This window comes from Xiphophorus maculatus, chromosome 5, assembly GCF_002775205.1.
Source record: "Xiphophorus maculatus strain JP 163 A chromosome 5, X_maculatus-5.0-male, whole genome shotgun sequence".
Taxonomy (NCBI): Eukaryota; Metazoa; Chordata; class Actinopteri; order Cyprinodontiformes; family Poeciliidae; genus Xiphophorus; species Xiphophorus maculatus.
This window is the reverse complement of record NC_036447.1, coordinates 19,095,673-19,122,139: the sequence shown is the minus strand read 5'-3', so window position 1 is coordinate 19,122,139 and position 26,467 is coordinate 19,095,673. Positions and strand designations below refer to the sequence as shown.

The window sequence follows — 26,467 nt, the reverse complement described above, 5'->3', positions numbered from 1 at the left end:
TTTGAAGGGATACTAATAATTCACCAAAACTCTATTAAAATAAGTAAAAGCACATATGTAGTAATACTATTTAGTAGTACTTTTTTAAACTACATTTCTCTCATTTGTGTTAAAAACATAAAGTATCAGATCGGCAACATAAAACAGTTCAATTATTCCTGGTCTTACAATAAATCAGGAGCATGAGTAAAAAAAAAAAGTTTCAAGGTTAGTTAGATTGAAGGGGCGTGGCTTGCCCCTCTGACAGAGAGCTATTGAAATTATGCAGATTCAGCAGCGCTCTGAAAGTCACCCTGCTTTAACGAGCCTAATGTGACCGGAGGTGACAAACCTGGGGAAGTTTGCAGGATTTCGCTCAGCTCCGAATATCTGATATGTGAAAAAAAATAAATAAATCTGAGCGCAGGGAGAGAGAGAGGGCAGCTGGATTCAAAGTGAGTTTTGAAGTGACAGTCGACCCAAACACGAAAAGACAGACATCCTGCGTGTGTGAATGTGCCAGCGTGTTCGCGTCTGCCCGAGCATCCGACGAGGAGGACCGAGACCGAGCGGAGGGAGAGCAGCACCAGCAGTCTGTCAAGGCTTCTCTCCTTCCAAGTTTGGCATTTCCAGCGGGCTTCAGGGGGGGACTCCCGATCTGAAGCTGCGATGGAGCTTCGGAAAAGCAATGGACCTGTATTGGTTGGAGTTTACCTGTGGGCGACGTTTTACTATCAAGGTGGGTTACCGTCTCCTATTCAGGCCACGTTTGTTAAAATGCTCATGTTTCCCTGTTGTTTCGCCTGGGAGGCAATGTCTCTGAGAGGTGAGAGCTGCTGTCGCTCATGCCAGATGTGGCCACATCTGGCATGAGACATGTACCCAAGGGGTATCCTGTGGGGTTTTACGGTGGATGGTTTTGTCATTGTTTTTCAGTCAGAAAGTAATTGTTTTTGTTTTTTTTTCGTCGCTCTTCATTGAATTTAATTCTATTGGTTTCCACAGCTTAATTGTTGAGAAACAAATGTCATATATTAAGTTTATGGATCAGTGTGCTTAAAAACCAGTGAGTCCCCCTTGTTTGCCCGCAACATCTGCCTCTCAATATGGAGGACGTCCCGCAGGTGCTTAGAGTTCATGAGGTCTGTCCTTATAATCTACAGCTGCAGACTCTGTTTATCCGATTCAAAATGCTTTACCACAGGCTACATCATAAAACTAGCTTTATTGTCATTGCACAGACAGTAACAAATTGTTAAATAGAAATAAACAGCCCATATACAACCACACACACAAAACTGAGCATTATAAGACACAGAATGTTTTGGTGTGTCTGGTATAACTTGAAATAATGAAAATATATATATTTCTTGAAAATAAGGACAATGAAGGTTGTTGAGGTGATGGGGGGAATCAATTATTTAGACGTTTCTAAGGCTAAACTATGAAGAGGCTAATCTTTCACCTTGCTGTCCTGTTCTTGATGCAGTCCAGTTAGGTCATTAGATGCAGCATTGCAAAAAACTGCAAGGAATCTAACATGTCTGACACAAAAGTGACAGTCTGGATTTTAGGAGAAAATGAAATAAGAGTTTTTAAATGTTTCTTGTATGCTGTTTTATTTCATTTGAATACTGAGAAAACCAACTATAAAACACTTCAATTAAAGTGGAATGTAACACCTCAAAACGTTTTGCTGTTTTGGTTTACGTGCTCATACAAAATCAAAATGAGATCACTCTGAAGTAGAGATGTGTGGATCAGAGTTTTGTGGTCAGTTTTCTTCTTGACATTTGACCTTTGGTAGTGATTTTGACTGACTTACAGCTTTGGAGTGATTCTTTGGCTCACTTAATATGCTGTATTAAACAATGAAATGTTGCTTTGCTTTTGCTGGGGTTTTTTGGGGATATATTTGTTTCACTTCTGTAAATCTGGTCTAGAACCGCCACTGGTGGGGTTTACATGAATGGTAGTTCATCCTGCGTGTCAATGTGTTGCCCTCCGATGGATTAGTGACCTGTCCAGGCTGTACCCCACCTCTTGCCCAATGACTGCTGGAGAAAGGGCCCTGGTCGTATTAGTGGGTATTTAGAATGACATTTCAGTAAATTCAATAAAAAAAGACTTTGTTCTTAGAGAGAATGTAGTTCAGAAAGATTTAATGCTATCTTCAAAATGATGCAGTTAGGATACCCTCTGAGGCCTGGGCACCCAACTCAGCAAAACACTTATCCACAATGTTGATTAGGAAACTCTTACTAAGTACATTTGTAACTATTTCAAGTATTACACAAGACAGTGAATGTAAAAGCATGTAATCGAGACAAAGCTAAGATTGACTACCTAATGTGATTTGTTTAATCGTCCATGTTTGCTGATTATTAATTGCAGTGTGGAACAGTTCTCATCGGCTTCAGAGAAATGTACAACTAAACATATTGTTAGGCAGTAAACCCTCTGGAGTTATTTACGTGACTTGAAAGTGTTGGGGATTTTGCTCAAGCTATAATTAAAATAATTTATCATAAAATGGGAGTCTAGAGGGGATCGGGAAGTCAAAAAATTGAAATGCATAATTGTGCTCCCCGTCATATTCTGGACTGACATTGATTTTTCAAAGCACATTTCACAAAACGGTATGCTTTAATTCAGTATTAAAACTTGACCAAGTCTCCTCTATGTGCAGATTGCCTGAGGCTGATCAATATTCAGCCTGTCTTTGTAGAAGGGGATTCCCCCTGAGCAGAACCTTTAATTTTGACTGTCTTGAAATGAAATAGAATGTCTTCAAAAGTCTGCTGCACAGACTTTCTTTGTGCACATCTTGAAAGAAGTGGCATTAAAGATTATGTAGTAATAATCCAATGAAAAACTTAGCTTAACCATTCCAGACTTTTTTTTATCAGATCAAATAATTTAACTTTCAAGAGACAGATAAAACTGGACTGTCAGTCTGCAATTGTCAGACTCAAATTTTAATTATCCTTGTCAGACATTCAGCTAATGTCTTTCACACCACAGATTGTTTGTCAATTGCTCATGCATACTGGTCCTAGTTGGTGTGTTGCAAGTGTATTTACTGTTTTAAACTTACTACAGTCTGTAAACTGACCTGCCTTTTGGGATCCATTAAATATTCACTCTACAAAAGTCCGTCTTTGGCTTACTGGTATGAAGTGACCGCTTTTTTCCCCCTTTTTTGCTTGAAGCTACAAGCTGTTGGAGTTCCCTCCTGGTCATTGAAAGCTTTATGCTGATCTGGTAAAATGAGGGAAAAACCGATATGTTATAAAAATGTTATGACTTTGCTTAAGGGGTATAAAGATTTTATCTTTTTTTTTCTTCTTTTTTTTACAGCTGCTCTATGTTGATGAAAAAGCTTTTCCAAAATGCATCTCCTGAAGAGAGGGTATAGTTTGAAAAGTGTGAGCAAATCAAGATCATCATACTAGTGTTGATCCAGTTCAGTGTATCAACCTATCCACTGAGTTCACAACACTTATTGAGTCACAATGGGAAGGCATTTCAATTCAATCACTGATTTAGCATTATCTTGACTTGATGCCTGAAGCACATTGGGTAATATGTTTTTTCCTAGTCGCCCATTTTAAACCAAGCCGCACTATCACTGTGTTGAATTTGTATGATGGCTTCATTTTGAGAAGAAAAAATTATGAAATTACTGTAAATTTTTAATCTATCATCTTGGAGCACCAGACATACCTAGGATAGAGTTGTGATTAGTGCTTCTCTCTGGTTAGACAGGCTGTTTGTTTTCTCTGAATCAAAATATGTTTCTGCTGTGGGGATTTTGTCCCATTCATTCCTCTCTCAGCAGGAACTCAGTCTGCCACAAGTCACTCTGAAACAGCAAGCAGTGCTGCTTTCTCATGGTATATCTTGAGGTTGTTCACCTTGGTTTGGAACTACTGATATGCTAAATAAAGAACAAAGTGATGATAAATGTATAGGAAAACAGCAAAAAATAGTCAGGAATCTAAACAGTGTATGAGTCAAACAGAGACATAGAACGCAAATGACTACTTAGAGGGAGATTGGGCCTGGGGAATGCTTTGTAGCAGGTGGAGAAGTATAGGACGTAATGGATTGTCATCAGATGCTATGTGGCCAAGAAGAAATAAATATATATATAAATATTACATCACGTGTACAATGTATCATGTTAGGTATAATAACTGTCTCGTCACAAAGATCTGTAATAGGGTCATTTGAGTATGAAACTCCAAGGTCATGAAAACATCTCATGTGTGCATGACATGAGGATGCTATAGCAAAATCTAAAAAGCAAGTCCATTTAGAATCAACTATTTTAAAAGTCAACTTTGACATGTTTGTGTTCATTGTAGCTATGAACAACTGTCACACATCAAATTATGAAATGTTTCAAAAACATACAAAGACATGCTCTGGCCATTTGATGATGATCTAGCATTTAAGTTTTGGGCCAGACCAAAAGATACGTATGTTCCAATAAAGATGGATTTGTTGCATCATGATCACGCCTGGTGGTAACATAGAGATACATCAGATACACTCCCTGCCATCTGGGACTTGTGACAAGAAATTCAGATGACAGCTACTTCCTTAAAATGCATAATTTAGCATAGTTTTTCTCTCTCATAAAGCATTTAAGCCTAAATCCAGTTTTGATAGTTCATTTATTGACTGTAATAGTGGAAGAAGAAAAAAAATCAGTGAAGCTAAAAAACATTGAACCCACAGTTTACTTGGGGAGTTTTCATTCTAGTACTATTCCTTGTTACTTTTTGTTAAAATTGCCTTCCAGTTTCTAAAGCTACAGCAGGGTTTTTAGATGTGATACACTAGATTGCTGTTTTTTTCTTTAGAAACAAACACTGACAGTGTATTAAGGCTATGTGAAAAGAAGAACAGGTAAGAAAGAAAACAACTGTGATTGTCACTGTGACAAACAGAATGGGAACAGCAGGAATGCCAAGAGTGTAAATAATTATTTTGAAGGCAGGATGTACCATGAAGAGTGAAAGACTCAAACTAAATGTATTTCTTTATTTTAGTTGCAGTATAGTTGCACTGAAGGGAGACCTCTTTTATGCAAATCTGCCGTTCTCCTGCAACATCTTAAAGTTCTGCTTTTAACATGTAGGCATCAGACAAGCCATATGTGTTTATTGTGAGGAATGTATTTTAGATTTCTCTCAAAATTCTACTATTTTGAAATATTCTTAAATGCAAAATAAATCCAATCCAGCTTCCTTAGCAGCCCTGTGGTAGACTTTCTAGTTGTCATCAGGAAACTAGATGTGAAGTGGATGTGCTGTCTTAAGCCTCATTTTGAAAAAGGAAGAGTTAAATGGTGGATTTAGAAGCAGCTTGCTTCCAGCTTGCTACTGGCGTTAATGATGCACAGCTATTGTGGTTGAATAACAAACCCTGAGATCTCGCATTCGCTCTCAATCTCAACATCATGCCTACGTGAAGAAGAAATGTGTCCCAAAAACAAGCATTAAACCTTTGCAGGTCAGTGATTGTATTGTTTAGTGAAAGGCATGACTAAAATTAACATTGAATAAGCCCATAAAAAAGGATTCTTGCTACATAAAATTATCAGAGGGTGCATGGAAAACACTTATTTGCTTTTTGAGCAGCATGTCTGCCCCTGTTTAATGTTTCTACTACAAATGTTTTTGATGGTTTTGTTGTTTTTAGGAATGAAATAATGTGCACAATTTAGATTTTTCCAAAACATTCACTAATTCTTTGGTGTAATTTGCAAAAGTGGATCTTGCCACCTATCACTGTTGTAGTAGCAACTCAGTATTTGCACTTAATAAGAAAAAATACAAAACCAATTTCCCTTAATTTGATAATACAGGGAAATAAAATTGCAGAAATGAATAATTATTCCACTTTGAAGTTGAAGACTGTGCTGTATATGTTGCCTGCCCCTTAGATGTGTGTATTTTTTGCCACTGCATTCTGACAGGACTGTCTGCTACTCAGAACGTCTTTTCTTGGTTCACTCCACTCCAGTGCTTCTCCATAATTCTGTTGGCTTACATGCTCTCCTATTATGCAGATTTCCTTTCAAACCCAGATTTAGGGATACCCAATCTGACACTTGCCAAAACCTTTGCACATGAATGTGCAGGGGGCATCTTTCTTTATTTTTGCTTCATTAGCTGATAAGCCAGCCACACAGTTTTGTGGCCACACAGATATATTGGTTGTCACTTGGTAATTGGTAAAATATGTTGGGACAAGAGCTAATTTGGATTGGGGTCAGTGGGAAGACGAGGGCTGAGATCTTTTCATTTGCAGCTAAAATGTGAGTCTGAGGGCTAAAACATTTAAGAAGACAAATGAATGTTCTCCTGATAGCAGTCCTGAAGTGGGTTGTGGTCAAAGTAACTTTATTTCAATTTTATGGGATTTTTCTTTAAAGGCAATGTGTTTTTCCCAATTGGAATGTCTTAATGTAAAAGCAGAGACAATACTATTACATAGAATAGAATAGAATAGAAAGATCCATGGAGAAATTCACATGAACTATCAGCAAATTAAAGATATGCATAAGCATGCATATTCACACAGAGGTTGACAACTTAAAAAAATAAGGGCCTGTACAGTAAGGGCAAATTAACAGCCGTTATTGAAAATAGCATATTTAAATTTAAAAGAAATGTCAAAAATAACAACAAGCTATTTACAAGATGTGAACAAAAGGTTTAAACTGCAGGGTTAATATCCCTGCAAATAACAGCAGCGATATAAACACTTAGTTTGTCAGGAGTAGTGATGGCTATAAAGTAACACTGCTTTGTGCAGCTAGGATGCAGCAGTCTGTCACTGTTCACCAACAGGTTTATGCACAAGTAGTGGGAGACTAATGCATGTCTCTGGGTCGACAGAGCATCCTAGGATGGATGTGGTAATATAAGAGGGCCAATCACAATGGAGAGAAGAAACCTGGCCTCCATAAATTTAAATTAATCCAGCAAACTACAGTTTGCCATGGTCTAATCTACTGCAATGACCACTAAATGTCACTTGCTGGACACTAGAGAAAGTTTCCCTTTCATTCAATCTCTGTGCGAAAATCCAAGTTGCTTCAAATATTTGGACCAAATTACGTGAAAAATTAAAAACTACTTTGTGTGACCTGCAGAGATATTGTACAGTTTCTAAGTGTATAAGTTTGTTTTATGGCATCCAGATTCCATTATTCCATTAAACATTTCATGGTTACTTTGAGGTTTTTAAACAGTCTTTTGAAAATATGCAAACAATTTAAGTAACATGGTACCAAAGCGAATTCATGCTCATTCATGAATAACTGAGTTTGCTTTGCAAAGGGAATACAGTGTAACGTTCGTTCCTGGTACAGATGCACGGGTTGTTTGTTTTGTGGAAAACACTCTTTTGAGATCTAATGAATACAAGGGCGATTCAGTGAAACTACAACTAGCAAATTAAAGTTTAGTGAGTTAATAATGGGCTCATTGCAATATGCTTACTTTGATTTAATTTGTTCTTCTTTTGAGGGTTAGTTTTGCAGAAACAATGTCAGAAATACAAATAAGCAGGCAGATTAGATTACCGTAAATTAATAAGTTTGATGTTTAAATAAATGATGTGGATAACTAGACATGAATGTTGACATTTATTTTTTGTCTCTTTTCACCGTTGTTATCCAACTCTCCATGGTCATCACCTCTACTCTATTTGGGTTTATATGCTTTTCATTGGTGCTGCTAGTTATATATGATCAGCTTTCTTTGTAAAGAGACCCTAGTTTTAAACAAGGGTTTTTAATGCAGCAGACATCTTTGGTGTTTGTTTGAATTAATAAAACATGACAAGTAAGGACGATTGTGAGATTTGTGTTGGTGTTTTTCATCTTGCTTCTTGTTTTGCACTATAAACCACCAGTACCCTTTACCTTCTAATAGTTCTCTTTTCTAAACTGGTTCCCTGCCAGATGTCCTGCAGTAACTGTCCATTTGTCCCATCCAGCTTGTCACTGCGGAGTGTACCAGAGGAAACTGTACCGTGAACTGATGCTGAACTACAATCGTCTGGAGAGACCAGTCCAAAATGACTCTGCTCCTATTCTTGTGGAACTTGGCCTGACATTGCTACAGATTATTGACGTGGTGAGTGTTTGTTAAATACAATTTATATTTTAAATAAATGCAAAATAATATTTTAACCAGCATATCTAAAGCTAAGAAGCAATTGATTGCTCTGTGAAACTCGTTCCAACGACTGTACTCCTGTTCTCCAATGTTAGAATTTATTATGAAAAGAATCTGTCATGATGGACATTTTTGGAATGAAAAAAGTTGACATTTATTATTTTTATACCAAGTTTTTATTTCCTTCACTGATTAAAACTGCCACAGCTTTATCAAAATGAAATATTGGACACTAATGAGTCTCATACAGCCTAGTGAGGTAGTAGAGTTTTGGTTTTACCCTCTTCTTAAACCAAGAAGAAGATACATTTTTCTTTGTCTTGACTTTCACATTTTTAGGTGCTTCCATAAAAATACCATACCTCTCATTTCCTGTGTCCTACATTCCATTTCCTTGAACACCATTAAATATAAAATGAATCACATTGCCCAATCTTTTTCATGTCAAGCTTGCAGCTCTGACAAAGACCTATCTGTAGTTTAGGTAGCTGCTCTGACATCCCTTATGTTTTATTCCATCAGTGCTCAGCTGCTCTTCATTATGTTTTTCCTCCTGTTCTCCATACCTTCCATCTCACAGGACAACACACAACCTCCTGCTGCTTAGACCCACCACTTAGACAGAGCACTCAACCAAAGGGGAAAAAAAAAACAATCTGACAGTCACATCCTTGACCCAGCCCTGTCATAAGATATCTTTTTATGCATGCCGTATAATAGAAAGTAGCATATGCCAACTTGCAATGTAGACTGTCTATTGCACTATTAATGTCAACTCACAACTTCTTAAGCAACATTAGCTAATGTTATAGTGCTGTAAAATAACAAACTGGAAACAAAAACTAATTAAGTTAGACGAAAGATGTTTCCCCTTTCAGTTATCATATTATGTAGCTACTTTGCCTCGCTTTACTATCATAGATTGTTATTTTATAGTAGCACTTGTCACAAGCCATGTTTTACATATTTTCCGTGTGTTCATATATTAAGCACGTATAGAAAACGGAAGGATGTATATATCCCTTGTCATGCGGTTTGATGGCACAATACATAATAGATAAGCTGGAAAAACCAAATAAATTAATGCTTCCTGGGCAGTAGTGAATAATGTAAATCTAGCTGTTCTTGTGGGTTTGTTTGTGTGGGATGTGGTCTCTGATTTCTCCATCTGCTCCCGTGTTATTCTGTAACCATAAAACTGGGTCAGGTTATGGCCAACAGATGGAGTCCAACACCAAAAATGATAACAAAAGCCCAGACAGACACAGATTTGTCACTATGCAATGTCAGCAAAAAAATTTAACTTCAAATATATAAATCAAGTTGAATTTTGTTTAGTAGTTTACCTATACGTTGAACATTTGAGCATTTAATTCGCTATTTGAATATATATATTCATATATGAATAAACATAAACACAAGCTCAGAAAAACTTCAATGTCCCAGTGGGATCTTTCTTTGTATATCTAAGCAAACCTCTCTGAGTGTTTCACACTGTACCGATTTTCATATTTCCAAAGAGAGCAAAAAAGCCATGAAACAAGATGAAAGGGAAGGGATAAGGAAGAAAACCGTCGAGAAGTTTTTGTTTGAGAGATTTTTATCGCAGTCAAATAAAACAAAATGCTTTCAGCGGGTTGAGCCGGCTGCATTAGACTGTTTTTCATCATGGGTAAAATATTATGTGAACAAATCGCATACAGTGCAGCTGTGACCTACTAGACATTAAATAGATAACTTGCACTCAAATCACTTCTAGTAATTTTTAAGTGCTTTTGCTCTTGAATATTTTTCAAGCAGCACCTACATGACTTATTTCTGTTCTCATCTTTAGTTATTCTTAATCCAGCTTCCTGAATCTTACCTCCAGTCTTCCCAGACCGTTAGCTTTAGTGGTCTGGGACTTTCTGCTTTCATGACAAAAAACAGAAACCTTACCACTGTACTCTCTGAACTCTCTGTAAGCCACCCCTGTATAAAATGCTTTCTTTTGGTCATTTCATAATGTGTAATTTCACTCCAGTTGCTGCATTGCTCAAATGGGCGTACACATAGCATTGCATTAAATAAGATGGAGCGCATCATTGTCATTCAGAGAACACATCAGCTCTGACTCATCCGGGATGCAGCTTTAACTTCACAGCCAGTTATTCTCATGATCTCACGAATCATGTTTACCAACCTTGCAGAGTTTTTTTGTTGTTGTTTTCTCTCTCCCCGTAGCATATTTTCATTTACTATCTGTTTACAGCCAGTTCTACTTCCAGCTGACAATCCTCTCTGTCTTCTCTTGTCCCCCTCTAGGATGAAAAGAACCAAGTGTTGATTACAAACGCGTGGCTGCAACTGGTATGTCTCTTTGCTCAGTAAATACTGTGTGATCAGTATTTCATTTACATTTTAGTTCAAAATTATTTATGCCCTTGGTGGGTTTAGATTTAAAATTGTTTTCATTCAACCAAGATGTTTGTTTGTGTTTTAGAGGATGAAGGGATCAGGAAAACCTCTCTGCATCACTGGCAGCTGATGTGATGCAGAGCTGCTTCGTAGGTTTATAAGCAATATGGAAGCAGCCTTATTGTTTCAGGAGCTTCATCCTTTGCTGAAACTGTAGATGGTCCAACAATCAAGGTAGCACGGGTTGCGTCAGGGTAAATAATCATCTTTTACTTTTAAAATAAAAGTAAAAGTGGAGATAAACAACACATCAGGCAGAGGCAGTGGAAAACAAAGCAGGAGCTGTAACGCCAAGTCGTTCAAACTAATCTGTAGTCTAGAACTGTACAGGAACAGCAATTGGGAACTTCTTATTCACAACTTCACAAATATTTCATAGTTGATTGGGGGGTCAGCAGTCCACACTTCACCTGTTGTTGAAACCGGACTAAAAATCTGTATTTCTCTTTTTATTGCACTTGTAGGTGGAAGCTAATGGGAAAACTTCAGTCGTACTAAACCCACCAGTTCTTGACCTCTGCACCCAGAATGAACAAATGTCTTGAGATTCTTTTCAGAAATCAATTCGAAAGCAAAATAATAATTTTGACATCAGATAAAACAGAACAAAAAGATAAAAGCAAAATAAAGCTGTTTATCCCGTCATATTTCTGCTTCACTGACTTTGTGGGTTGAATGCTGATAAGTTTGGGCACCAAGTTACCACCTGGGTTATGGGTATTGATGTGAAAAAGATGGTGTGATTCTCATTGAATAATAAAGAAAAACCTATTTGGCAGGTAGAAGCATAGCAGAGTTCAGTTTGCTTTACACAGAAGATAATTTTACAAATTTTCCACAGTCATATAGGAAACATATTCCAGTATGTCAAACATATTGGAATGTGTTTAACAATTTCCAATATCAAATATACTGCATGTACTGCAACACAAATGCCACAAATCTTCTTTTCACAAGAGTACACTTTCATAAGAGAGCTTTGTTTTTGAAAAGCTGATTAAAACACAATTACAAATATTAGTATCTGATGCAGCAGGCCCTTAAAACAAGTTATTGAGACCCCACTGATGGGCTAATCTGGTGTAAAAAAATTTAAATAAACAAAAAGAGCCACCTGTAAAATCCAATCCAGGTTAGCAGCAAGCATGGAATAGAATCATAAACAATTCTTGTGTGGAAAAATGATCATAACTGCCTCTTAGGCAGCATGCTCAAGCATTCTAGATAGATATTGTCTCCTGCAGTAGAGAACACGCGTGCACTGGGTGTAGAAGAAGCCTGAACACATAAATATGAAAAAGCAAGATCTGACAGCAAGGGATAAGTCTTTTGATGGTTCCACCAGCATGCGGCGAGGTCCTCAGATATGATGGCCGACGGAACTGCTTGATACATCTGCAGCTCTCTTTTGACACTATGTGCTTTTCTTCAGTAAAAAGCTCCTTCAGTATAGTCTTTCTGGACACTTTGTAGGTTGGCAGTTACTAAACAGTATTCTTCAGTATTAAAGTAAAAAAGGGAAAATGTCCATTATAGGCATTTTCATTATTAAGATTGAGATTCTATATAATTTTAAGTATAATGCTCTTAGGGTATTTTCACGCCTGAATCTGACTCTACAATCTGAATATCACAGCTAATATTAACACGCATCACAAGAAAACAATTTTCTAATTTGCTGCATATAATTTTGATGAACCTGTTACTTATAGTCTCAGTTTCATGTTTTCAACTCATTTTCTTCTCATTTTTACAGCTGAAGCTCATGACATTCCCATGTGCAGTTAGTAATCACTTTGAGAAAAAAAAAAAAATCACTGTCCCTTTAAAAAGTATTTAACCAAACGTCTTACACACAGGACATTGGGTTTCACTCCTGCATGTAAGGAAAAATGTTACATTGGTAGAACCAGGTATGTAGAACACCCTTACATCCTTATCTTTATTATTACAGCAGATCAGAACAACCCATTAGAGATGATACAGTCAAGGTTGAGTTGGCTGCTGACTGCCTTACAGGTTATGAATGTTTCAATTATTCAGGAAGCCACCTCTTTAATACATCATCTACTTTGGTGCAGTAGCTTATGGGGTCTTTGCAGATGCAGCAGGATGGTAAGGAGACTTGAGAAGTGGATTATGCAGCCAGAGACAGTCAGATAGTTAGATGGAAAAGAGGCACGTTTAATTTAACTGCATCCAGGATGATATTAGGATTTTTATGAAAAATGAGTGATCGACAGAGAATAAATTACATATCTTGACGTAAAAATTTGTAATCTGATTAGCTTTTGTTCATATCTGTGCTCTACTTTTCTCTCCTCCTCTTGCAAATGATAAAGATAATTGCAGTTATGATGCATATCATGCACTGCAAAAGAATTAGGGAATTATTTTAATAATAATGTGATGTGTTTTAATGGCAAATACAAAGTGATGCTTAATTGTCAAGTGAATGAAAAATGCTGCATAGTTTAGATTTTCTTTTTTTTTTTTACAAAGAAAAATCTGAAAAATGTTTTGTGCATTTGTATTCAGTTTGTTTTATCCTTTTACCCCTAAATAAAATCCAGTGCAAGCAACTGTTTTCAGAAGTATTCTGATTAGAAAATAAAATGATATTTTCTGAAGACCTCAGAGTTTTTTTTAGAGAATGTTAAAGAGTAAGCAGCATTACAGACTTCCAAAAAATGTAGAAAATAGAATTTAGAGCAGGATTAGGTTATAAACAGATTTGAACACCTTACAGAGGACTAATGAATTCTGTATCAGGAAATGGAAAGAGCATGGCACAACTGCAAACGTACCAGTACATGGTGTCCTACTTTAAGAAACAGGTTGAAGAAGGAGAAAGTTAATCAAGGAAGAAGCCAAAAGGTCCATGGTTACTTGTGAGGAGAGACCATGGGGTACCTGACACCTTAACTAAAGTGGGGGAATTTATTTACTCGACAATTATGAGCTATGCACAAATCTAATCTGTATGGAAGCATAGCAGTACGAGTAGGATTAGCTGAATTGATGTTTTCTGCATTTTTCCAGATATGTTACTTTTTGGCCTACAAGCAAAATGCTATACTGTAGTGAAAAACTAACGTGCCGAACACACCATAACAACCATGAGTATTGACAGTGATAACACCATAGACCAGGCATGCAAGCCTTCAGCAAGATTCAAGGCAACACTGGAACAAAACTTGTTAGAGGCTGCAAAAGAACTGAGTCTAGGACTGAGGTGCACCTTAAAGCATGACAACAATCCTAAATATACAGACACAATTATGAATGCATGTTTTAGATCCAAGTTATGTGTGTTATAATGGTCTAGATGTAAATATATATTGGTAGTCTTTGGTGACGTCTGACATTTGATGCTCATAGACTGCTATTTTGAAAAGTGGGTTGGGTAAAATGTTTTATTTAAAAAAAGAAGAAAAAAACATGAATCATTTTCCTCTACTTAACAGCTACATGCTACTTTGGGAGTGGTCTATCACAAAAAGTCCCAATGAAATATACTTAGGTTTGTATTTGTAGAGTGACAGCACGTGAAAAGATGCAAGGGGTATGGATACCTGTAAATCTGAAGGACACGTCTGTGCCAGACAAAAGTCTTTGGTTGCACTGCTGTGCACCACCAATCAAATTCCACTCACATTCATTTCCTGAGGGTGAACAGAGATACAGCAAACAGTAATACATATTTCTGTACCCATACAGATTCCCGGAATCTGTTTTCTGCTGGTTTGTGTTGAAGAGGCTCAACAGTGAAAGTATGCTAAGAGATGAACACCAGGAAGACGCTCACATCACCCAAAAGACAAGAAGCAATCAGTGCCACATATCAAATTATTTTCACAGCTTTAGCTGCTGCTTCCATTGGATTTTCAATTTGTTCCGTTTGTATCTTGTGCTTTAAAACAACTTGATAGTAATCATAGATTTGCAGAGCAATTATCACACTATTTTAACTATGGTCGTCTCAAGTTAGTGATGCCTACTGAAATTCCTGTTACATAACTCCAAAACTATTCTTAGACAGATGTTGCCTTGCTTTGCGGATAATGTCCACCTCCCTGACCAAAGAGTTGAAGGTTAACTCCTTTGTTGTGCTTTCCCAGCCAAGGAACATGAAACATCAAACATTTCAAGGTTTAGTGATGGCAAGTGTGGTAATTAAGTCATTAGCCTCCTCAGTGGCGACATATGTCAGCAGACACATGTTAAACAAATTAAATGTTTCAGAAAAAATAGAGCTTTTATTACTGGAAAAAAAAAAACATTTGCCCACTAATACAAGGCAAAATCTTACTAAATGGAGGGGAAGAATACTATTTGCATGCATGCACGACTACGCACATGAACATACATTGGAAGCTAAGCAGATGTGCATCATATGCAGTGGCCATTTTAAATATAGGACTTTGGTTACTCCACGGAGAAGGGACCCTAAAGGTTTAACATGTGCCTACATCCATCTGCCCAACTCTTATACAAGAACATTAAAGCAAAACATGCTTAAAGGCTAAAACACTCAACATTCATATAACTACAGATGACAGATTAACTTGTTACTTGTCATAAATAATAAAAAAAAGCAGCAGTGTGTGCTTTTAAAATGCTGTGGAGCTAGACTCACTTCGCTCTTTGCTGAATTGAGCCAACCTCAGATGGGATTCCAGGGAGCAGTGCCAAATGTTGGCTTGGCAGACTTTCAGTGGCAACATTCATTATCTGAGCTAGAGACAAAGTGTAACAGCCAACAACTAATAGCCTGTGTAATAGGGAAATGTTTGACTTTTGATGGCCTCAGGTTAATCAAATTTAAAAGAAGAGGTTTTTTGAGGGATTTTGATCTTTTAGTACCTCTCTGTGTCAGTATTTATCATAAAATAGGATTAAGCGTAGGCGGTGCATCTGCTCATGAATCAACATTTTAATAACCAAAGCTGAAGACAGAGAGGTGTTGTTTCTGTTAAATATATCTATGTGAACAGCATCAATAGAAATCTAACTTTTTTTTTTACTCTCATTGTAAAGCAAATTCATTGATCTGCTTTCTTATCAATTTGATCCAGCATTGGACGGATATTTACCTGTCCTGGAACCCAGAGAACTATCCTGGGGTTCAGAATCTTCGCTTTCCCTCCAATCTGGTTTGGGTTCCAGATATCCTTCTCTACAACAGGTAATGTCTGTTTGTGTCTGTTTTCTTATCTCCTGCATGCTTTTTTAAAAACTCATGTCATGCTTTATGCTTTTTATATTATTAGTTGCTTTTCACTGTCTTGATTTATTGTGCAAACATTGTCATCTCTTGGGTTTCTGTTTTACTGTTTTATAATTTTTTTAAATTTTAAATCAGCTTTATTTTACGGGTTTGTTTGCTCCTTTTATCTATTTTTTGTCCCTTGCATTTTGTCATTCAGAGATTCGGCTGATGGCCACATTTGTAACTCTGTTCAGCTCACTTCCAGGTTCAACAATCACCTTGATTCCATGAGTCACTGTCTTTTGTGATTTTGTAGTTTCCATTTGTTGTCTTTTTTTACCCACATGAGTGGGCTGAAAGAATTACCAAGAAAAAAAGAAAAAGCCAGTCTTTTGGCTTCAGAATGACCTTAATTTCACATCATAACACAAGTTTTGAAAGCATTTCTCAAAGGGTTTGACTTATAATGCATAATATCAACAGAGTTTCTTCAGAATTTTCATAAGGAAATTAATACACCACCACAAAGGATTGTGATTTACTGACTGTCAAGGCTATTGGAGTACTGTCCACTGAAAGTTGAACATTTTTCAACATTTTTGTGTCCTGTCACTACCCCGCACGTGCACATACTCATAAGCAACAGTCGCTTCATCCCGCAAGCTCCATAGAGAATGAATGGAGAGGGAGAGACGTCGCCTCCCATGTGTCGAGCCCATGAGGAGGAATGAACTCTCGCATCAGTTACTAGCCAGGCTCATGGTCTTGTACCACAGAGCAAACCATGACATCCCTGTAAGGATGAGCATGCAGGGAAAAGCCAGCATTTTTCTGACTTTTAAGCCAGGAAAACACTGTGTCAAATGTGTTTTTGGTATAGTTGGCTATACGCCACAAGCCTTGCACTAATATTTCTTTGAGTGTTGCTAGCCAGTGTCGGCATGATGAGGTTGTCGCCAGGGCACAACGCCAGCATTTGAAATGCTCTTGCAGGTTCTTTGTGCATTCTTCAATTTCACAATGGACAATCGGAAACCAGTAGGGATAATCATAAGAAAATCCACCAAAAGGTTTTTTAGCATCCTCTAATCAGTAAGGGAACTTCCACAGTCCAATATGTTTTACCTGAAGTGTGATGTGGTCTTGGTGAACGCTGTAAAGTTCTCCAAGTCCCTGTTTAGAACAAACACATTTGTGGTGTGATGGTTTCCACTGTGACACTGAACTTAAATCTCCTTGGATTAAGATAAAGACTGAAGTTCTGAACAAATATCCAATGAGCTTCCAAGAATACCAACAGACCCTGATAATGATTTGCATCCTTGATGTTTAAATCTCTTTATGATGTCAACTTTCTCATTAAGAAAATATGTTTTAGACTTCTTTAGCATTTATAGAAAATAAAGCTGCAAATATGATAAACAAACAGAGAGCATTTATCCATTTGTGAAACAGCTGCGCCTCTGGGATATACTGTGGTTTTATTTGGCCCATGTGAGAATGTTGCTGTCCCAAAGGATAATCGGAGGAAATCAAGCATGTGCTTGCCTTGCAGCAAACTATTTGTCTTTAACTTCTTGTACATTTAATACAAACACATTTAAATATTTCAGAGGACTGTTGAAAGCAATATTAGATGGACAATCGTATAATTTGTTTAACTGTTTTGAGATTTTTGCAATCACAAATGTGTTTCATAGTCTTTATTACTTATAATATTCCTGGATATATATTGTGCAAAAGGAACTCCATTTGTGTTTCTGGAAAAAGTCACTAAAAGAGATTCTCTATAGATATCTTTTGTCCAATCCAAGTTATTTGGAATGCATCCCTTACAATCTTCCATATCAACAGACTAATCATAGATGCTGTGAAAACAAAGTTACACAATCCTATTAAAGTAGTTTTTGATTATGCAAACAATATAATGTGATATACATATTGTAATACTCTACTGAAACGTCAAGATAACCTGGCAAACCAATCTGTTTGTGTTTTATCTAACTAAACCCAATTCATTATCAGTAAGAGTCTCACCTTGGTTGGGGGGAGAATGAAAAAGAGAGACATGAGTTTTTGCTGTGTAACAGAGATAGCATTAAACGTTAAGCTGCTTACAGAGACGACCACAAATGACAAATATTACTGACAATATTTCTGATGCAGGCTGGGGCTGAAGCTGATGTTCTTTATGCTTTGAGGATTAATCCTGGGTAAAATTTTGGCTTCTTTATAATAATAAAGTAAGCCTGCAAGAGAAGAGATTAAAATTACGAGATTTTAGAATTTCCATTAGAAAATTAGGTCATGATAAACTTGAGCAAATATGAATATGGGGGAAACATTTCTAAGACAAGACCAATGCTTAAATGTACATTCTTGCAATTTGCATAAGATGAGATTTTTGAAGCCATATGTCCAACAATAAGATCTTGTATGAATCACTTTCTCAACTATATTAATTGTTGCATAACTGTTTTTCCTCTACATATGGTGCCTGTCAGCTTTATACACACGTACAAAGTTTTTCTACAGTTTGTCTCACCTTGATGAAGTTAATCAGGAATCAGGATTTTTATGTAATAGACCAAAGCAAAGTTATTGCAAAGTAGAAGGAAACTGATAGATTACTGTCAACATTTTGTAAGTTTGGCTTTTATATCCTGCCCCTTTTACTATAATTAAACAGTATTTCAGTGCAAACAGTTAGTGTCAAAACTCAGCAACAAGTAATTTAATCTGAGTACAAATCCAGCTGTTCTGTGAAAGCCTCAGAGGTTTGTTAGAGAACATTAGTGAATAAACAGCATCATGAAGGCAGAGGAGCACTAACTACCATGACAGGATCCCAAATTGAGCCTTGAAAAACTGGTGATATTTTTTAAAAATAATTAAGAAAATGTACTGATCATATTTGAAGTTTGCCACAAGTACTTTATGAGACACCTCCCAACACATGCACCAAGATGCTCTAATTATTTGAGATCAAAACCCAAATCTTTGGCCTACATGCAAAACAATATTTGTGGTTGAGAAATGGGCAGATCACACCGGTCTGAACACACATCTCCGTGGTGAAACATGATGGTTGCAACATTATGTTGGGTGCTTTTCTTTATCAGGGACAGAGAAGCTTGGCAGAGTTGCTGATAATAAGGATGGTTCTAAGGATGTGGCTAAATATTTGGAAATGCCAGAAGCATTTAAGTCTGACACATATGTTCATCTTTTGTTAAGGCAGCCCCAAGTAGATAACCGGACCCAATGGAATGGGTCAACACCGGTCATCAACTGAAATAGATTCTGCTCAAGATTGGTTTACTAATCCAATAAAATTTTTAGATGTGCAAAGCTGGTAGAAACATTCACCCAAAAACCTGCAGTTGTTAAAGCAGTGAAAAGGGATTCTACAAATTATGATTTCAGGTGAGCATATTTTAATTTTATTTTTTAAATTGTGTATCATAATTCTTCCTTTTTGCAATTAAACAGTACTTTGTGCTATTCTACGACATAAAACCCAATATATGTAATTGTAAAATGGCAAAAAAGAATAAGGATATGAAAAAGATATGAAAATGTTAGAGTTGTCATTTTGCCATCCAAAAGTTGTGGGTTTGATTCCAGTTTCCTCGTTTGCCTAGCCAAGGAATTTAACCCCACGTTTTCCTGCCAGTCAACATGTCATGAATGTGTGTGTTGGTGAGTGAATCTCTAAGGTGAAGCAATCTGAGTGGTCAGTATGACTTGAAAAGCCCCATATAGATTCAGTCCATTTATCATATATGTGTATTGCACAAGATGTTAAGGCTTTGATCCTGTCTGTCAGGCTGCATGTAAAATTGAAACCTCTGGAGAGCTGAACTGTGAAAATCTAAAATTACTTAACAGAAAGTCATCTGTCTGCACAGCTTAGAGGAGTTTAGACGGGCACCAAACATCATAAATCCTCAGGCTTGGTGGTGTTTGAGGTTTTTTCTATGAAGGACCTAAGAGGGTGACTTCCTGTATCCGCTTGTGCGTATAGGAAGAAAGTTGCTGCTGTCACCTGAGCACTTTTCTCTGTGCAGCTTATGATCAGCTTCTTCACACCTAAGATCAATCTTACAATAACTCCTCTGGTAGAAACATGTGGGATGAGTATGTAGGAGCTTTGAGAAATTGAGGATCTTGGACGTAACACAGTTGTCCTGTTTGCTCCATGGCTCATTATTTCTCTAAACCCAGCAGAATGAACACTGAGAATAGTTCCATGTCTCTAAGGATCTCAAACGCTTGACAGTTTAATGCTTTGTGTCTGTGTTAGCACATCAACAACATTGTTTCCAGAGTGATTTGAGAGACAATGATGGGTGAAGAGGCAATCCCTATAGAAAATCGAATGGCTCAGATGTAATGCCCTGGTAAAACACAATCTCCTGATGTGTGTTGATGTGCAGTAGATGTGTCTGTGCATAAAATGTAAATAACACGTTCTTTATGGACTTGGTAGACTATCTGTGACTTTATCTGGGGCTACTTTTAGAATATGTAATATATTTGGGTGAAATTACCATCCAAATGCAAAAAAGCATGTTACTTAATGCATGCTTTTTGTGTGTCTGTTTTTTATTTATTTTTTATTCAAAAGCCCTCTTCCAAGAAAAAAGATTACTATAAAGAATAATCCATTTAGTCTAAGAACTAGTTCATTACATGGGGATTCAAAGTATTCATCATGGCTTTATCCAGAATCTCTAAGATGCTGCCTTTTCTGTCCCTTAAAATCTTGGAGTTCAAATTCATGCACTCCCGTGTGCAGACTACTCAGACTGCATTTACTCGTACTAAAGCAAAACCAATCTCTAAAGACTTCACTTAAATCAAATTGTGACTGCCAGACTCCTCACTAATTTAAACAAAAGGCTAAATTTAACCTTAGTTCTTACTTTAATTACAGTACTTTTCTGTGGGCTTCCGTATAAAGCTTTAGTTAGAATTGTTAAGGATTTGAAATTGCTCCTTACTGAGTACATAAAGTTGCCCTCAAGGTGATTCTTAATTAATCGTCATTTGTGTTGCTGTATCTGAAAACACTATTTATGTTTATTCAAAGGTGAAGAAATAAATAATGTTTTGTATAAAATATGAAGGATTGTCATATAAAACATTTGTTTATGATTTATGATGGATGCACTGCTAAAAAGTTTGTACTGGAATGAAAGGCATAAAGCACACAGAGTGCTAAGGTCAAAGTTACTGCTTGCTGTGAAGTCTCCATGATGTTTTACCTGATCAGCTTGAGCTGAGTTTATTGACGTACATGTCTGAGTTGTGACACATACTGCAGAATTATTTTTGATGTGTGCAAAGGTTCCTTGGCAACCTGAGCCAGCTGGAGATTACATTACATCTAAAAAGGATGAGAACCTTGAAGCACAAAACAAAAAGGCCATAATGCAACAACGGTATAAGTGCTTATCCTCATAAATTTCTATACTCTCATTTAAAAACACAAGCCCGATGCCCCAACATTCTTAACAAGGATTTGGTCTATTCATAGTCATTGACAATCCTGTTCAGATTAATCACTACTGGCAATCTTTTGCATCATTTGTCTTTGGTTTCTACCATTTCTGACTAGTTACTAATCAGCTTTGGTCAACTTCCATCAGGGCCTTAAAAAAAACGCTTGTTTTAAGAGACAAAATCTGTAACAGATTAAATTAATGCTAGTTTTTATACATGTGATGTTTTTTTATACTGGCTATGGACGCTATCTACTTGTCAAATGAACACAGGAGGAATGGGGCTATCAGTAAGTTCCTAAAAATTAAACGGGTAATGGTAAGTTATTTCCTCCAGCATGTTTAATAATTCACTGCTGTAGAAACTGAAGCTTTTCTGAGCTTTAAGTCCCTCATATACATCAGACCTTTAGATGCTTTGCAATGTTGTAGTGTTACTCGACTTTGCAATTACAGTAATTGAATATCACAATATTCCATTTTTTTTTACCTTTAGCGTCTTGACCATGAGTAACACGCATACCAAAAAGTGAAGGTTTACCAAGCCACCCATATTATAAGCATGGAAAATCTGCCAATATTTTGCTTATTTATGTTCCCAGAGTGACAGCAAGTTGTGCAACTAAACGTTCAGCAAGGATTAGTTGCACAAATACCTGTAAATCACTATCCGATTCTATCCGATTCAGTTCCTTTCCTATTTATCTGTCAATGTTTGCAGTAATTATAAGTCACGAAAACCAAAATTTGTGTAAGATCCAAGCATTAGGTACTCTGGGGAATATTTGATCTACAATAGCATTTATAATCTGCTGCTGTGTTGATTCTAGTTCTTAGAATTAGTTTAATGCTAACTGTATTTGGTTCTGCTCCTGATAAAGTGGCTAAACGCTCTGATTTGCTTTCCAGTCCACACATTAGGTAAAAACATTCAAAATGCCATTACAAGGCTAAAACCTAATATAGCTCATTCATTCGGGATATTAAATGAGAATGATGGTAGTAGTTTCACTGCTCTTTCTCAACCTCTTTGCCTTTCAGCCCTATGCTAGGTGAAACAAGCGATTAGATTTAAATGATGGATTTAGAGGTTGTAATTTGATGTTGAGCAAAACCACATGACCAAAATTGATGTTCTACCTGTCAGGCTAAAAGCCTTCGGGGGGAAGTTTAAGTACGGCCATCATATTCCTTCGCTGCCAGTAATTGGTAGAAATTTACTAACAGACAGTAAGAAATGATGGGTTGAGGGCAAGCTAGTCTCTGGATTTGGATAAGCATTCAATCATTTCTTGAGCTGGAGTGCTTTCAGTCATCACTATTTTTTTACGTTTTGAGCCAGAGCACACCAACCTGTACTCTTTATAATACTTGGAAAAATAAAAATAAGGCTTTATTGGCTGTCTACCTCTATATGCAGCTTGTTTCTTTAGATTTTCCCCTGCCTATTTGTCTGGAATCTATTGACATGATGTGATATAATGGGAACATACACATTTTTCTTTTGTTACAATCAAAATCTGAAAAAAATAATAATTGGATGTTTGCATGAATCTGTTCAAGATTTTGCTCTACTTTCACTAGAATCAGTCATTTTCGGTCATTCTAATCAGTCATTTGAATGACTGATTCTGTGAAAGAGGGGGTTAAGAAATGCTGTGAAACTCCTCAAAAATCAACATTTTCACAATCCCATATTGTCTAAAATGTCACCAGTTTCAGTTTTACAATTTTTAAAGTTTAGTTATTTTCCACAGTACACTGAAACCATGGTTCAACTGAGGTACATTTAATTGCTTATATTGAATCAGAAGTGGGCAACAGCTATCTTTATAGCCTTTATTATTCACTCCTTATGTGGAGTCGCTTTCTGAAATGTCAGGCTATTTATTTTTTGAACAAGCCATGTCTATTTTATTTCCTAGGCTTGTATTGATTTGCAGAGACCCTGCCAATAATGCTGCAAGAAGAAACACAAACTGACTGAAAATTCATCACGCCAAGGCCCAAGTTCATCAGGTGTCATCCATTTATTTAATTTGGTACAGCGATGACGCCAAACGAGCTGCTAAAGCTGCAAATGTGAAGATGTTTTCTTTATTTAGGGTGAATGCATTCCAGTCAAATGTCTGTTCTTTTGAAACCAGGCTTGGTAGCTCATTAAAAAAGTTAAAACTTGAGACTTCCAGGAAACACTTCTGACATAATGTAGTGTTAAGCTATGATTACAATCTGGATAATTACAGCTTCTGTTTAATTTTAGACTCAATCTGAAAAGAAATATTGGATGTTTTGTTAGTTTATGAGACATCCAATCTTTGCCTTTTTCTCTGTGACAAGTGGCTTTAAAGCACTCTGCAATGTTTTGTACTCATCATTGTAATTAAACACTGCATAACTGTAGCTGTGGTAATCCTCCTCCTCCTCATGTCACCTTCAGACTCACATTCTGTTTTTTGTTTCTTTTTCTTTTCTTTGCATCTTTGACTTTGCAGCTTACTCATTATTTTATCTTTCTCCATAATGTTGTTTCCTGAGTTGCTGTTCAGACTTGCGGTTGCCATTTAAAGTCGTTCCTAATTTATCTTCTCTAACTCTAGTGCCGATGAGAGATTTGATGCCACGTTTCATACAAATGTGCTGGTTAATGCATCAGGAGCCTGCCAATACATCCCACCAGGTGAGATATTCCACATGTTATGTATGGCCTGTCTCCGAGTTTTATTTATAATCATAGATTAGAAATTTAGATAAATTATATTATAAAGTAATATAATTTATCTATATTATAGATAAATTATAATATAATTTATAATATAACAACGGATATTGTTATAATTACAATATGTATTGTTATTATAATGTTATTTATATTGTTAATAAATAACAATATCCATTGTTACACAATTTTTTTTTTCACTCTGCACTCCTGGGATAAGTTGAAAGATTTTTTCTTGAGAGTCGGAAGTGCATTTTATTGCAACTTATTTTCCTTTAAATTCTGAGGTTTTAAAATTAATCCCAGCATACAATGGGAAAACACTTATAAATGATTTTTAACTACATTATGCAAACCTCTTCACTTATACAATGTCTTTACAGTCTTATATACATCTCTGTCTCAGTAGATTCACATATCATTGTAACTAACAAAAACTAAAACATTATTTAGCAATGTTATCTTAATCAATTATAACATTTGTACTTGGTGTAACAATCAATCGAGAAAAAAAAGAGTTTCACACATAAATATTTGCTCAGTTATAAATATGTCCATATATTTTTAAGTTGAGTCACTTACTAATTGGTCACGACTCTTTTTTAAAAATTAGTTCATCGATGTGGTTTGACATGGCAAAGAGGCAAAACGCCAAACCAGATGTTGGTTGAAGAGGGAACAGAACACATGGCAAATTCTGCCAGCATCTCCATTAATGCTTGTCAGCAAAGGAGACCACGAAGTGTAATAAAACTTCCTGGTATATGACTGCACCGACTTTATACCTCAGAAAATACAGCTGATGAATAACAGCAGAAGACATGGCTCTATAAATTATTGACTGTGGAAACTTCACACTGGACCAAGAGCAACATGGATTCTGGCCTCTCCGTTCTTCCTCCAGCCTCTGTGGTGTAGATCTTCAAATGACGTGTAAAAACACAATGTTATCTGAAAAGGAGACTTTGGTCCTGTTCACTCAACTTCCCCTCAATAAGTTTATTTCTTAATGGCTTATGACCATCAATGACAATCTGGTGAACAAGTGAGACCGCGGTCTTCTCCACGATTGAGTAGGTCATATGTTTCTGTATTGAAAATCTCTTTTACTTGGCCTTATTTAAAGTAATATTCTAAGAAATGTTTAATAAGCAAGTAATAACCATTCAAATCAAACCAAATAAACACCCATTAAATTGTATTTTTATGAATTTTACTTTTTTTGAATTAATAAAGTTTTTAAACATTTCCTAATTTATTGAGTCACTTAAACAAAACTGTTTAAGTGACATTTTTAGCGCAAGAATAACCACTGTGCAAAAAAAAAAACAAAAAAACAAACTCTTGGGTGAAAAATAAAAGTTCTCTACTTACTCCTTTCAGGTATCCTGAAGAGTACATGCTATATTGATGTCCGGTGGTTCCCATTTGATATCCAGAAGTGTGACCTGAAGTTTGGCTCTTGGACCCACAACGGCTGGCTCCTGGATCTTCAGATGATGGATGTGGACATTTCTACATACATTCCCAACGGAGAGTGGGACCTCGTAGGTAAGAAAAGCAAAAAAAAAAAAGGCATCTTAATTCAGTTTCTGTATTATACCTATTTATGCATTTTTCTTTTTTGAGGAAGGTATTTTGAGAGGAAGTTGGATGTTTTGAAAAACAACCTGTCTATAAAATTAACAGGTACTTTATTTGCTATATTTATCCCAAAGAGAAATTAAATGTTGTCGCTCATATAATCCAAGTAATGCTGTCAACAGGAAGAATCTGTGGGAGCAGCCAGCCTTGCAACAAATCTGAAGAGGCCTCTCACTGAAGACATTTGCTGAAATTACATGATTAAATTTGATGTTGAGTGTAATTTAATTATATTCAACATTTGAGCAGCAGAGACAATATTTAACATTAACGTGTCCTGAATGACACCATCAGTTGTAGCCAAGCAAGCACTGCTAAACCACAACATTTGTTTTTTGTTGCTCCTCTTTAAATCTGTCTGGCCATGTCATTAGAAAGCTGAGCAGAAAGACTTTGGCATTTTTGATTGATGGGAGAGATGGTTTGAACTTCCTCTGTCTGTTCTTTGGTTCTATTCTGTAACCATTTTTTCAACTCCTCTCAACATGGAGAAAAGGCCTCCTCCATGAAGCCTTTTTTCAACGAGGTCATTGTTCAGGTATTATTTGAATTTTCTGTATGCTACTCGGCTCCTTGCAGTTGAAAAAAGCAATACCTTGTGGCCATGATTACACAACACCGCAAATGTCCGAAAATAAAAAATTAAGAGCAAAAATCCATCCAGCTGCACAGCATCCTAAGCCAGAGGGAATAATTGTCCAAACAAAAAAATGTGAACAAAAGTGGAAAGAGAACAAATCAGAACTAA

At 36.5% G+C, this 26,467-nt stretch overlaps 1 protein-coding gene across 1 annotated transcript in view; it reads left to right on the top strand.

Moving 5' to 3' along the window:
- The first annotated feature begins 311 nt into the window (after positions 1-311).
- Positions 312-26,467, top strand: part of LOC102233480 (neuronal acetylcholine receptor subunit alpha-7-like) — a 35,701-nt gene continuing 9,545 nt past the window's right edge. Inside the window, exons 1-6 of the mRNA XM_005797302.2 lie at positions 312-718; positions 7,999-8,138; positions 10,485-10,529; positions 15,716-15,825; positions 23,957-24,036; positions 25,459-25,626. Of these exons, the coding sequence (XP_005797359.1) occupies positions 649-718; positions 7,999-8,138; positions 10,485-10,529; positions 15,716-15,825; positions 23,957-24,036; positions 25,459-25,626 (613 nt within the window). The 5' untranslated portion in view covers positions 312-648. The remainder of the gene's footprint in view (positions 719-7,998; positions 8,139-10,484; positions 10,530-15,715; positions 15,826-23,956; positions 24,037-25,458; positions 25,627-26,467) is intronic.